Here is a 13,943-nt window from a genome sequence, read left to right as displayed (position 1 = left end):
ATTCTATGTTATATATTTTAGTTTCTATAGGAGCCTACTATAGTACATTGATACATTCAATTTTTAATATTCTCGTCCTATATCATGTAAATCATCATGGATACATCATGTAAAAACTCGAAATTATGTCTAAATATACATGTATTTGACAGTTTAACTCGTTCCAAAAGCCGTGTTTATGATCATGACAAGCTACACACAATATGATATGTTACAACTTACGATCTGACGCCATTGTAAATAATAGAAAATATATATACGATAAGATTCATCAACTCTATCGACCAGTCTCGATTTATGAGAGTTTAATTGATGAAATTACTTTATTTGCGTGAAACACACGGATAAATAATACCTAAATATAATACTTCTTTACAAAACCTGGCATATCTGACAGCTTATCTTTCTAATTTTTATCCACTACAAACGCATAAAATTTCATCTCTCCACTTTTATACATTGTTATTCGCCAATAGAAAACGTATTTACAAATTGCACCATGATACTTTTAGGAAGTTTGATATTTTCCTTGTTTGGCAAGAAGCTTGAGCAGAATGAGCAAGAATAGACAATATCATAATTGCGATAAAATAAATAGTGAGTGGATGACGTGATCGGTTCATTCAACACGGAGCAGGATATTTACATGCTTCTTCCGCGATCACTATCGTGAATGTATAGTAGTTACTTATGTATCTTGTTAATCATGGTTATTAGGGCCTATATCATCGATGGCAATTTGGTCTATACCTCGTGCACTCTCTAACACCTATATAGATTGAAAGTCAATCTAACAGATTATGGTCAGGGACCAATCCGACGTTGAATCAAACGTTTCAATCGAAGAAGATTGAATTCTTAATGAGATTGGAAACTTCAATTCAACTTTGGATTATTTCCTGATCGAAATTATTGTGCACTCTCTAACTTTCGTAGATTGAAAGTCAATCTAACAGTTTGTGGTCAGGGACCAATCCACTGTTGGATCAAACATTTCAATCGAATAAGACTTAATTTTTATTCCATAAGATTGAAAACGTGAATGCAACATTCGATTCGTCCCTGATCGCAATCATTTTATTGTAAGAAAATTAGAGAGTGAAATAAATGTTATTTAGCCTACAGGCAGCTATGACCACTATTATGAAACACCATTACAATAACTACTGCTGATATTGACATAATTACGACATGCATTGTTACTACAAGTACTAATACTACCAGTATCATTACTACTACTTATATATGTTTACTTTGTGTGTTTAGGATTATAATAATTAATATGACAACCCGCTGAATTTGTTTGTAAAATGAACAAACATTACTTCTAATTAAATGTCTGAAATGTTGCTGTCAGAATTTAAGAGGAAAGTTCAACAAATAAGAAGGCTTAGTTCGCATGAATAATTGTACAAAAAAAACACAAACATTTGAGGTTGGCGAACACCGTTTGATCCTGAAAGAAGTCGTATATGGGGGCCTTTGGGGCAACATTTCGTTCGGCCCCAGACTAGCCAGTGATTTGGGTCATATCTGATCTTATTCTTGACCATTTTTTAACCCAAAATGGCGTTGCCCTAATTCAAAAATTAAAAAGTTGGGTATTAGAATTCATACAGGCCTAACATTTGTATGATATGTGAGGGTAGTAACCACTTTTGATCAATATCGCTCATCTTCTCTCTGCCTTTGTGCTATTAAACCAACTTTATTTCACAGAAGACTTGTGCTTTCAATGTCATTTTCCACACCGATGAGTTGAAATACTTAAAAACATCAAATTCAATCTGTCCAACTAAATTGAAACGAGTGTCATAATTGGTTTTTAATGTAATAATCTTCTAAGTCAATATAAAAAATTTAATAGAGCATTGTTTGAATGATTTTAAATCTCAATTACTCAAATTAATTTATAACGAAGAAAATATAATGAAATCATCAGCTCGTCTCTTCTATTGCTGTTAGTTCTTGGTACCCTTCCCGCCCCGCAATGAAAACTACTACCATTATTTGTATTATCATTTAAACGTTTTGGGTCGACCGAAATATTCGTATTACATAAATTCACCTTTTCTGCAGCTGATGAGTCCTAACAATAAGCAAATTTCTTAAACTATAAAAATGTATTGTAAAATCTTTTGGCAGCATAAAAATCACAGGTACACCGACGAGGTTAATTTCAGACCGAAATTGATAACCGACCGGTTTCCGTCGGTGTTACAGTGACATTTGGATGTCGTATTCCTTTCAGCAAGGCTCCAGAATTGTTGTTCAATGTGCTATCAGCCGAAGCAATTGCAGGTCGTCCTACTCCTGCCATCCATCATTTAGATCCGGGATGAAAATAAACACAGAATGTAAATTCCACCATAGTGTTTTTAGGTTAATCTCATTCCGCTGTAGTGCTATTGAGTTGCACACATTACGAACCGTGAGATGAGGATTCGCTGTTCTGGCCATTGCTCAATCGACGATGTGGGGGATGAAGTAGCGAACAGGCAAAAGTTCATATTCGTGCTAAAAAATAACAAGAAATATAAACATAGACGGATTTTATAAATTACCTCGATTTCCATGACTATATTTTTCAACGAACGTGTTTTCATTGGTTGGCTACGTTTCTTTCATCTGGTTTACATTTCTCCGATCATCGTATGATGGATTCTAGTTTTATAACTATAGGAAACATCGTAGATGGCTACGTGCTACAATTTTATGTTCACATATTATTTACAGTTATCGAACGGTTAACAGTGCATATCACTAAAAAGTTTACACTTTGATAAGTGTCCCTAGCAGTGAAATAGGAATTGTTTTTCCACATATTCTTGGGTTTCTGTCTCTTTAATGAGATTTTTTTTTGTATTTAAATGATGTTTTATTGGTCACTTCAAGGTACATTCATTCAATACAGTTGAACAAATACGAATGATACATTATAAAAAATTACATAACAGTTACATAACATAAGTGGATAACCACTGTACCATGTCTCGCCACCTGCGTTCGTGGACATTCCTTTTGTTATTTCGAATTGCTATATTCTTTTCCATTTGATACGATCGAGTTAACAAATCAACACAATCAGAAACTGTTGGTTTACATGATTTACATCTACTTAGATAAATTGATCTCTTTGCAATAACTAAAACATGATTAAAAAGAAGACATTTTATTGACAAAATACCGAGTATTACATTTTTTTCGGTTAATAATGAAAAATCAAACATAGTGAGTTCTTTTCCTAGCTGACTCCACAATAACTGTGTAAATGGGCAATTCCAAAATAAATGTTCGATCGTTTCAATTTCTGCATTACAGAAAGAACATAAAGGTGAAGTAATGGCTTTCATTTTATACAACTTATAGTTCAAGTTTAAAATATCGTTCAATACTTTGAACTGAAATTCTCTGTATTTTACATCAATAGTGTTCAGTAGAATAGATGAACGAGCTAATACCAATTCTTTATCTGAAACATGATATCTGTTTTGAAGTCTAAACGTACGAAGAGGACGCTCATATTTTTCTGCTACTAACAGATCATAAAAATGTTTACTTTTTATTTTGTTTAGCTGTACCAACTCAACAGGAAGGATAATATTTGATATAGCAGCATTCTTAAATGAGTCCGTATATGATATTTTAGAAAATTTTGTCTTTAAAAGAGCAGAATACACTCCTTGTAATCGAAAGTAATCGTTGGCATTTAAATCAAATAACCTTTTCATTTCATCCAATCGTCTTAAAGTACATCCTTCAGTAAGGATGTCATTAAAAAACACAATTCTTTTTAAAAACAATTTTCGAAAGAAGATTATATCTCGAGTAACTTTCAGTTGTTTATTGTTCCAGATGATCTGGAACTTCGTATTATCTTCTCTGTTTCTCACATTAAGAGAATCCCAACATTGTAAAATATTTTTATAAACTGAGGAATATCAAGGTTCAACATTTTAAGACCATAGTTACAGTTGAATACAAACAATCCCCCGTTCTTTTTAAGGTAATATTGAAGAATTTGAAACCATCCTTGTTTATCTGCATGTTTAATTCTCTCTATCCAAAATAACTGCTGGGCTTTAACAGCCGAATACACATCTACCATCTTAATTCCTCCGTTTGATAGATCCTGGATCATGACGTTTCTTTTAATTTTGTCGGGTCCATTCCAAATAAAACTGAAAAACACTCTCTCTAACTTTTTAAGAAACCAATCGGGTAAAAGAGTGGATGAAAATAAATAAATGAATTTGGATATTCCAAATGATTTAATTATTTGAATTTTACCGAATAAAGTTAGACTTCTCATTTTCCACATGTTTAAAGTAACTTGTATTGATGATAGTATTTCTTCTGCTTTTTTAACTTGCGCAGTATCTGATCCAGTACCCACAAAAGTACCAAGCACATTTATAGTATCTACAAAATTGAAATTATGTCTGAAAACTGCATTCGACACATTACCAATCTTTAAAATTTCTGTCTTATTTAAATTAATTGTTAAACTTGAACACTTCTCAAACTGTTGCATAATATCAAATAATGAGTTAAGAGAATTTACATCTGAACAAAATGAGCAAAAATCGTCTGCGTATAAAGACAGTTTTAATTCACTGGTACCAACTGATATACCTTGTATATCAATTGAATTTCTAATACGTATAGCAAGTGTTTCTAGAGATATTATAAATAAATAAGGGGAGAGGGGATCCCCCTGTCTTACCCCTCTCGTAATTTGAAAGTATCCAGTAGATTTACCATTATTCAGAACACAACCTTCTAAATTTTTTTATAAAGGGTTTTAACCCACCTAATAAACGATGCGCCGAAACCAAACGAATCTAAACATTCAAATAAATAGTCGTGGTCTAGCGAGTCAAACGCTTTCTTAAAATCTACTGAAGCAATGAATCCTGCTTTCTGTTCCGCCCTAAGAAAATGATATACGTCATGTACGTTTCGGATAGCTTCCCCTATTGCTCTTCCGCGGAGGAATGCAAATTGGTCTTTGTCAATTATTTCATCTAAAACATCGATTATCCTATTGGCTAATGCTTTTGAACATATTTTTGCGTCCACATTTATCAACGATATAGGTCTGTAACTCTCTAGTAGACGTTTGTCTTTATTTGGTTTACAAATTAAAGATATGACACTTTGCTTTTGACTTGCTGATAATTCATTTTCTTGAAAAGAAAAGTTCAAAGAAACAAGTAAGGGATCTTTGACAATGTCCCAAAAAGTAGTATAAAATTCCTTGGAGAGTCCATCATTCCCCGGGGACTTTCCACATTTCATATCCGTCAATACTTTCTTACACTCATGTTCAGTGAGGAGTCCTTCACATGATTTGGATGAAAATTCAGAGAGTTTGTGTCCTCTTATTTTCAAAAAATTATTTGCATTCTCATCTGTTATGTTAACGTTTTGTTTTGTATACAGCTGCCTGTAAAAGTGTTTAATATTTTGTAAAATTTCTTTTTCGTCTTCAATAATATCATCTTCTTTTAAAAGTTTTCGGATAGTGGAATTAACTTTACGTTGTTTTTCTAGTGTAAGAAAATATTTATTACTTTTTTCTCCGTATTCGATCCAATTTGCCTTGGAGCGAATAATAATACCTTGTGTAATTTTATCATAATACTTTTCTAATTCCTGTTTAGCTTGTTGATAATTAATAACGTGTTCAGAATTCAAATATAACTTCGATTGCAACATTTGTACCTTTTTTCCAATTGTATTCTTTCTTCTTTTAATTCTCTAACTTTATTTTTACTATACTTTTGTGTATATCTTCGAATTTGGTATTTAATATAATCCCACCTAACTCTGGGATCTGAAAATTCCTTAGAATCTTCCAACCATACTTTGAACTCTGTACGGATACTTGTACAGTATTCGTCATCTTGACACAAAGATGCATTGAATTTCCAATAACCTTTTCCTGGAATTAACTCAGTGAACTTTAACTCTAATAAAAGCGCTGAATGATCAGTTGCTACTGATGGTACATAAGCTATCTTAGATACATTATCTTGAAGATCAAAAGGAACAAACCAATGATCTAATCTACTCTGAGAAGAACAATCTAATTTCCTCCAAGAGTATTGCTTTTCATCTGGGTTTATTAAACGCCATATATCACACAAGTTGAAATCATTTAGTAACGATACCAGACTATCTCTGCTTACATGACTTACATATGAGTAGGATATACTTTTTGACTGATTCATCCTATCTAATTTAGGATTCATAACCACGTTAAAATCCCCTCCTGTTAATAATGTATATTGGGGTTCGGCATTATTTTCCCAGATATTTCTTAATTCTAACCAAAAAGTTACTTGTTCCTGAAAGTTGTTTGGAGCATAAACATTCGTTAATAAAAACATCTTACCATTTATTTCTACTATCATCATGATATATCTACCATCTTTGTCGATTATTTCTTTCTGAATTGTATACTCTAATCCTTCCCTGAAATATATCAGTACTCCACGGCTGTTATTCGTTCCGTGACTAAAAAAGAGATTGCCTTTTACTTGCTGTTTCCAAAACACTTCTATATTAGCTGTGCTATGTGTCTCTTGTAAATATATAATATCGACATTCTTATCCTGCAAAAACTTGAAAACCTTTGTCCTTTTAGTATACTCTCTAATTCCACGTACATTTAAACTCAGTAGTCTAATGTTCTTAGTCATGGATGCGGGTTTAATTCATCAACTTCTAGTCCAGATAGTCCTAAATATTACTTTTTCTTTTTCTGCTTGTTCTTTACTTTCTGTTTCCTTTTTCTGCTTTCATTAGCGATAGAAGATGCTGCGATTTCCGGGGATTCCGGCATAACTTCTAATTCGCTATCACTACTTTTGCTGATATCTCTCTCCTCTGAACAGTCGTTTCCGCTTTCTCTCTCTTCTTCGGATGTTTCTTCTCCTTCAGAATTTACGGCTTTCTCGAAGAACCCTGTGATTTTGGATTGCGATTTCATGCTATCGTGCTCAACATTGGGAAGGTTGGTGCGACGATCCTCTGTTACGACTCGCCTGCCTGATACGCTTTTCGATTGGTCTGCGGCCTTCACTTTGCGTCGTACAGCTGGTTCACCCTGAATGCTTGGTCGCTTAGCTACCTCGTCTTCAGCTATGGTGGGGTTGGTGGTGGGGCATGTGTTTTGCATATGCCCTGATTGTCGACAAACTCGGCATACTTTTTCATTGGTACAATGCGATTTATGGTGGCCATCTTGGAGGCAATTTGAGCAAACAGGACCCTGTGACGTATTCTCCTGCCCAAAGTGAAAAACTCTCGCTCTAAACGAATGGAATTTCATGAATCTTGGGAGATGTTGATTTGGAAGATCTACATACACTACTCTATCCCCTGTTAGGCACTGTGTTAGCTTTCCATCCACTCTCAACCTCTGATATTGAACAGGGCCATGTATTTTGCATTTTCTATTTTCTAGCTCTCCAAGAATAACACTTTCGTGTACTGATAATGGGATATCCTTGATAAGTACCCGAGTTGCAGTCTCATTATCGTAAGCTAAGAATGGGTTCCTATCAAACACCTGCACTACCGATCCTCGAACTTCGAGGCCTTGGATTATAAGTTTGATCCTATTAGCTTGATTATCAACATAAAGTCTCCATAGCCCTCCAATTTTTTGGATACCTGCTATGTCCTTTCCCGGTATAGCTGTACACAAGGATTTGAACATGTCTTCAGGTTCAAGGCGCCCCGCCCATTTTATATCGTCATGCTTTATGAACACGGGCTTACCTCGATTGGTGTCTTGTGGCGCCGCGGCTCTGGCGTAATCATCGCGCTTTCCGTAATCCATCTTTCCCACACGTTGATGACGATATGAAGTCCCTTTTTGTAGAGTTTCACTTTCACTAATATCCAAAATAATAGTGTCGACGTCTTCAACAATCTTCAGCTGATAAGTCCACTGTACGTTTTATTCCTTATATGATTCAAAAAAGCAGAATTTTGTCTATCTTTCTAGAGCTACGCCTAAGCGAAACGTGACCATGAAGTGACCCGGAAGTTGAACAATGAGATAGCATTTTTATTAATTAACAAGTTTTGCACGAAAGCTAGCAGAAATTAGTTAGCCAGGGAACACTAATTTTCGCGTTTTGTCAAGGTCATTGAAAAAACCCTGCATGCACCGTGATACAGTTTTTCATTATCCGTTTGCCTTTCTTACTTCATGTAAATCAAATAGAGTCATTGAAACTAGCTGAACCCCTTCGCTACAAAAAAAAACAACAACAACGTTATTTATCAATCATTTCATTTCATTTTTTCACAAGTACATGCTCCCAATCATGATGTCAAGGAATAACATAATAAAGAATATGGCCAGTTCTATGCTTTTCACAACTATATGTGAAGACGATTTCGTAATGGCCTAGGCATGGTCTATCTGTCTATGATGGTTTGTTTATGGGGGGGGGGTGGGCTTGTAAGAGTGGTGGAAGGGAGAAATATATGATTAGATTATTCTCTTGCCTAAAGTGATTGTGCTCTTCATCATTTACGTCCAATTTCATCCACATAACTCTTAATTTTTGAGCAAGTCCCCTTTTTACGAACTTTACCATTGGTTCTCTCACTCAGGTAAAATTGATGTCGACACTCATACCAACACTCCCTTAATGAGACTTGTACCAATACATACATTCGGAATATCTCTAACAATGTTACAAAAAAAAAAATATTTTATCATAACTTTTGCAGGATAAAAACTGTTTTATACGCACTGTATCGTGTACATTTTTCTTTACTTTTAACCATTGCACAGACAGGAGAGAGTAATTATCCAAGAAAAAATATTGATATGAATTTCTATACTAAAACTTTCGCAGTTACGAATAAACAACCCTGCAAAGTACTTTTCATCAGATTAGGGGATGTACATTACTGCAGATTGAATAAGACTACATTTAAAACCAGCTACATCTTGCTTTACAAACTAGACAGAACAATGGCTAGTGTCTTGGTCGGTGGAAGGTGTATCTTGGTCAGAGGATGGCTGCATTAATTCTGTCCAGACCATGCAGACGGACACTACTTCGACCTTTCCTCCAACTGGATTGTAATCCATGCACAATAGAATTTTACCCCGACTAGGAAGTATTCACATCTGAACGAGGCTACTATTGCATGTATGTTGCTTGTTAAGTGCGTCTTTCAATCAAATCACTGAAAGGGGAAGATCTGATTGAAATGTTATGCGATAGAAAACTTTGTCCCCCCAAAATAGCCAACCTATATGTTCTTTTAAGAGGGGGGGGGGGATTGCCTGGCTTGGGGTTCTCATTGGGCCTAAATTGATGTTAGGAAAAATTGGTTTATATAATTTTAATGCATATAGAATGGTAAATCTACGCCAAATATGCGGGAAATAAAATTTGGAAAAGCTGTATAGTGCATCAATTCAAGCTTTTATAAAACATTATATGTATGATATCTCCAAGGGATAAAGTGAAGAAATTAAAATGTGTTATTGGAAGAGAGGAAAAACAAAATTAACCGTGACGTCACCGAACTAAAGACGGCGACGTCATGATTGATTTTGTATCTGCTCCCCCCCCCTATTTTCGAAGACCGACAACAGAAGCTACATTTAAGAAAAACAAAACAACAAAACGTATTTACTTTGTGTGCACTTTAAAAAAATAAAAATTGCACACTAAAAATTCAACCACGTCATCTCTTTCCTCGTGTATAGCACTTGCTGTCTTTTTTGTTCGTCTGCATTGATCTAAGCGTATACCACAGTTCTACGTTGGCATATTATTCAATATCACAAAATCTGTGGAGAAATCTATGTACATGTATACTAAGGTTAAAAGCGAATAATGTGGATATATATTTTTTTTTTATTTTATACAATTTTTGTATATTAGACATGTTATTTCATATGCCAATGTCATCTTAACTCTTATATGTGATCCATTATTTTATGAATGTTTTGTTATGCATATTTTGATGAAAAGGATCAATAAAACATGCATTACAAAAAGAATAATGTGGATTTATTTCTTTAGACCTAAGCAAAGATGTAGAAATTTACTTTTAAACATATTGGGATCCATTTTATTGTATTGTTGAATTTTAAAATAAATACAATTATACATAGGCCTATTATGCTTTATATTGCATCCTTGTGTTTGCTTTCAATGCGAATGATAAACAATAATATTCCAATAGACTCACACGTTACACGTCTTTTTAACCATAAATTCTATTGCTGGTATGCATTAATGTAACATTGAAATTACACAGTGTAGAAGCATAACAGTATATCTTACATGGTAAACATGCACATTGAGACTGTCGGAAGTTTCACGGTGAAGTTGCTTGAGGTGAGAATGCAGCCTGCCATTCATCGTCGTCCCACAGCAAATGAACCTGTAATCATGAAACAAACTGATGGGTGTAAGAAATCATAAGAAGATGGGGAATGTGTATCCAAGTGTGTGCGTGTCTGTGTGTATTGTATGTTTCAGGTTAAAACGCTAGTAGTATGTAACGCTTTCGTTATGATTGAATACCTTTTTGTTTACTCTCCCGAAATGAAAATTTATGTCAAAATATTAGAGTATTCAAAATATCTTATTTTGACTTTGATGTATGAAAAATGCGGGATTATAGGTGAGAGTATCAAACAAGTTTGGCTTATCTCCCCCAAAATGTCAGTTATTGTTGCAATTCATTATTACAATAATGTACCTATGATATATATTGCGGTGGGGATGATTTGAAATTTGAATCAAATTGAAATGCAGGATACATTTTTGGATTTATGATGATCGGGAACGCAATCTTTATCACAAAATATATGACTGAAGTAACATCTATTAAAGTAATTAGAGAAATTTAGTACAAACGAAATATTGAGAAATATTGAAAGGACATTTTTAATACAATAAACAAATCGATTATTTCACATTGAGTAAAAGTTAGCTACGAACAACTATTATTGGTAGGCTACTAGAAGAAAATACAATCGAACTAGCAGTAAAATTCAAACGTGCATGCTGGTGCTATTACGTAACAGTAACATTTAATGACAAAGTATTTTCGCAAATTTTACTAAAGAACAAAAATGTATTTTAATGGCATAAAGAGTATTTGAGGATCAGACAAATCTAATGGCAATTCTAAGAGTACCCGAAACTATTAATTGCTAGAATAGAATGGAACCGCTTCTTTTCTGGATGTATCCGAATATTTATAGGTAATATTTTATATGTAATAAGAAAACTGTAGGAATTGAACCACCGCATTGGATTGACATCTAAATTATATCAACAAAATATTTTTAATAAGCAAGAACTTACTCAACGTATTTTATCTCTTTCACATGTCTGCAGCAGTCGGTAAGGTAAACTAAGTCATCCTCGTCTGTACACCTAACCCATCGCAGATGAAGCTTCTGTATGTTCCGTGTATGTTCTTTGATGACCAGACCCAGTCCCCTCATTGTCTCTCTCGATACACGGTTCCTCTCTCGTGAAAGTGATGACCATGATGACCGACCATATAGACGTATGTGTTTGAGTTTCTGCCCTGCTGTCAGACGAAGAGCAGAGGTGTAACGAGCAATGTCTCCCTCCGCATAATCCGTAGTTATATCGATATATTCCACACCAGGGAGCGATGAGATTAGACCATTATAGCTTTGCGACGTCTTTCCCTTGACTGATAGCTTTGTGACGGATGGTAGCTCAGGAGGAGATGGAGGGAAGCTGAGAGATGAGTCTGAGATGGTGAGATTTTTCAGTGAGGTGAAAGGTCTGAAACAAGACCACATTCTAGAAGTCATCTCAGAAGACAGACGACATTTTTTTATCTGAATTATCTGAAAAGACGGATAATTTTGGGATAAGATTATTCTTCACACCGTTCATTAATGTCGTGAAAACATAAATATCCCCCCCCCCGAAAAAGCGCGATAATACATAAATCAAAGGTGATTTTTAATATTAGATATTATTTAGACATTTAAAGAAAATGTATTAATTCAGAGGATTAGTTTTGAACAAATACCGAGTGATATTTTTTTAAATAAAAGAAACAAATTAAAATGGAAGCGTATCTCTAGTTTAGCTAAATCACCCCAAGTAGTATTTCTCCGGCCTCGCCGCCTAGTTTTTGGCACCCCCCAAAAAAAAAAAGGTGTCCTTTTTAACCTGAGAGAAACGCTGAAAAAAGAACAGAGAAAAAAGTACGAAAATGACGAAGGGGGTATTATATCTATGTTTAATTTACGGCCGTGTAATGACCGGCCTGACCCCCATAGACTTACTCGCAGTGGCATCGCATTCTGTTAGTTCACATATACGCAAACCACGCTACCGCAACTGAGTGCGCATCAATGAAAGGCATTCTACTGCACATGGGTTTCTTGCACTCAGGGTCCATCAACGGCCGAGTAGCTCTGCACATGTTGCTTACCATATGTGCATAGGTAGGCCTTAAAAACAATATTTAAAAGAAATGCTTAAAATGTCCCGTCTCCAGGACTTAATATCAACAGATAAGAAACATGAGAAAGATAACAGTTTCATGAATTCCTAATAATGAAATTGTCTCTCTTTACAGAATGGAATATCGACAAGTTTCATCTCGCGGTTAGGAAGAGTAATAAGGAAGATAGTCATATTCATGCGATGGCAAAATGTCCTTACAATTTCCCAGGAGGATAATTAAAAATATCGGCTAGCATTTCGCTCTTGTATCGTTTGTTAAGTATGATCCATATCCACTTCACAATTCTCCTACGATGCTTGAAATAGTGCTTAATTTGACCCTTTTTCAGATCGTTATATCATTTTTTTATCAGCTCGCGCTCGTGCATTATTGAATTTCATATTTAAAAAAATGTATTTACAACGCCCAGATTCAACCCCCACCCCTCCCCCTAAAAAGAGCGCACACTTGTTATTGAGATATGTAGTTTGTTCTTTATTCAAAACGTGCTTAAATTATCCAGATTCAAATCAGAATATAAAAAAAATCTCGCGCTTCGCGTTCGCATTATTCATGCAGGAAGACACCTAAATAGTTATCCTTTTCATGGTTTACAAAGCATGAATAGCGTGAGTAGTAATAGGGTACGTATAGCGTCATAACTAATCCCTATTGTTCTAAACAATAGAAATATGAATTATGAATATTCTATTGTTCTAAACAATAGAATATTAAATATTAATAAATTTATGAATCAATATGAAATATGAAATATGGATTAATAATTATGAAATATGAAATATGGATTAATAATTATGAAATATGAATCAATAATTATGAAATATGGATTAATAATTATGAACTATGGATCGATATGGATTAAAAATTAAAACAATGGGAATATGGATTAAAAGTTAAAACAATGGGAATATGGAATCAATATTGGATGACGTCATAGATTCCCGAATCATCGAAAACAAATGACGTCATCATTGTGACGTAACACCAAAAAACAAATGACGTCATAATGGATTGTGCAACATCCATGACGTCATTTCCATACTCAAAAAGAAGAAGAAATTTAAGAAACAATAGACAAGTCTCAGACATGCCCAAGGGTGACGTCACACAATAAAAATGACTCAACCTGGAATAAAAAAAAGGAAAGTAAGGAATAAAAATCATGTCTTGGACATGTCCAAGTGACCTAGCAAAGGTTGGGTCAAACAGAGAGAGGATGGGCAAATGATGAGCATAGCATTCTAACGTTCACTAAATGTTGATCTTTTTTCGCTGCACTTAACCACGAATTCTATTGTTATGGGTATGAAACAACAGAATTTTTAAATGGAGAGTAAATGTTTTTACGATGCTGGGACCATCAAGTCCACCCTAAAATGTTAACCTTTCCTCTCGGCATTTGGCCACGATCCTATTTGGATCTA

The 13,943-nt window shown here is 34.5% G+C and overlaps 1 protein-coding gene across 1 annotated transcript; it reads right to left on the bottom strand.

The window, feature by feature from the left end:
- Positions 1 to 11,362: 11,362 nt before the first annotated feature.
- On the bottom strand, positions 11,363 to 11,872 carry LOC121416709. Its single transcript, XM_041610174.1, has one exon. The coding sequence runs from the start codon at positions 11,849 to 11,851 to the stop codon at positions 11,363 to 11,365; it is 489 nt and encodes a 162-aa protein (XP_041466108.1). The 5' UTR covers positions 11,852 to 11,872.
- Between the last annotated feature and the right edge of the window lie 2,071 nt (positions 11,873 to 13,943).

Source organism: Lytechinus variegatus, chromosome 6, assembly GCF_018143015.1.
Source record: "Lytechinus variegatus isolate NC3 chromosome 6, Lvar_3.0, whole genome shotgun sequence".
Classification (NCBI taxonomy): Eukaryota; Metazoa; Echinodermata; class Echinoidea; order Temnopleuroida; family Toxopneustidae; genus Lytechinus; species Lytechinus variegatus.
This window is presented reverse-complemented; position numbering and strand designations above follow the sequence as displayed.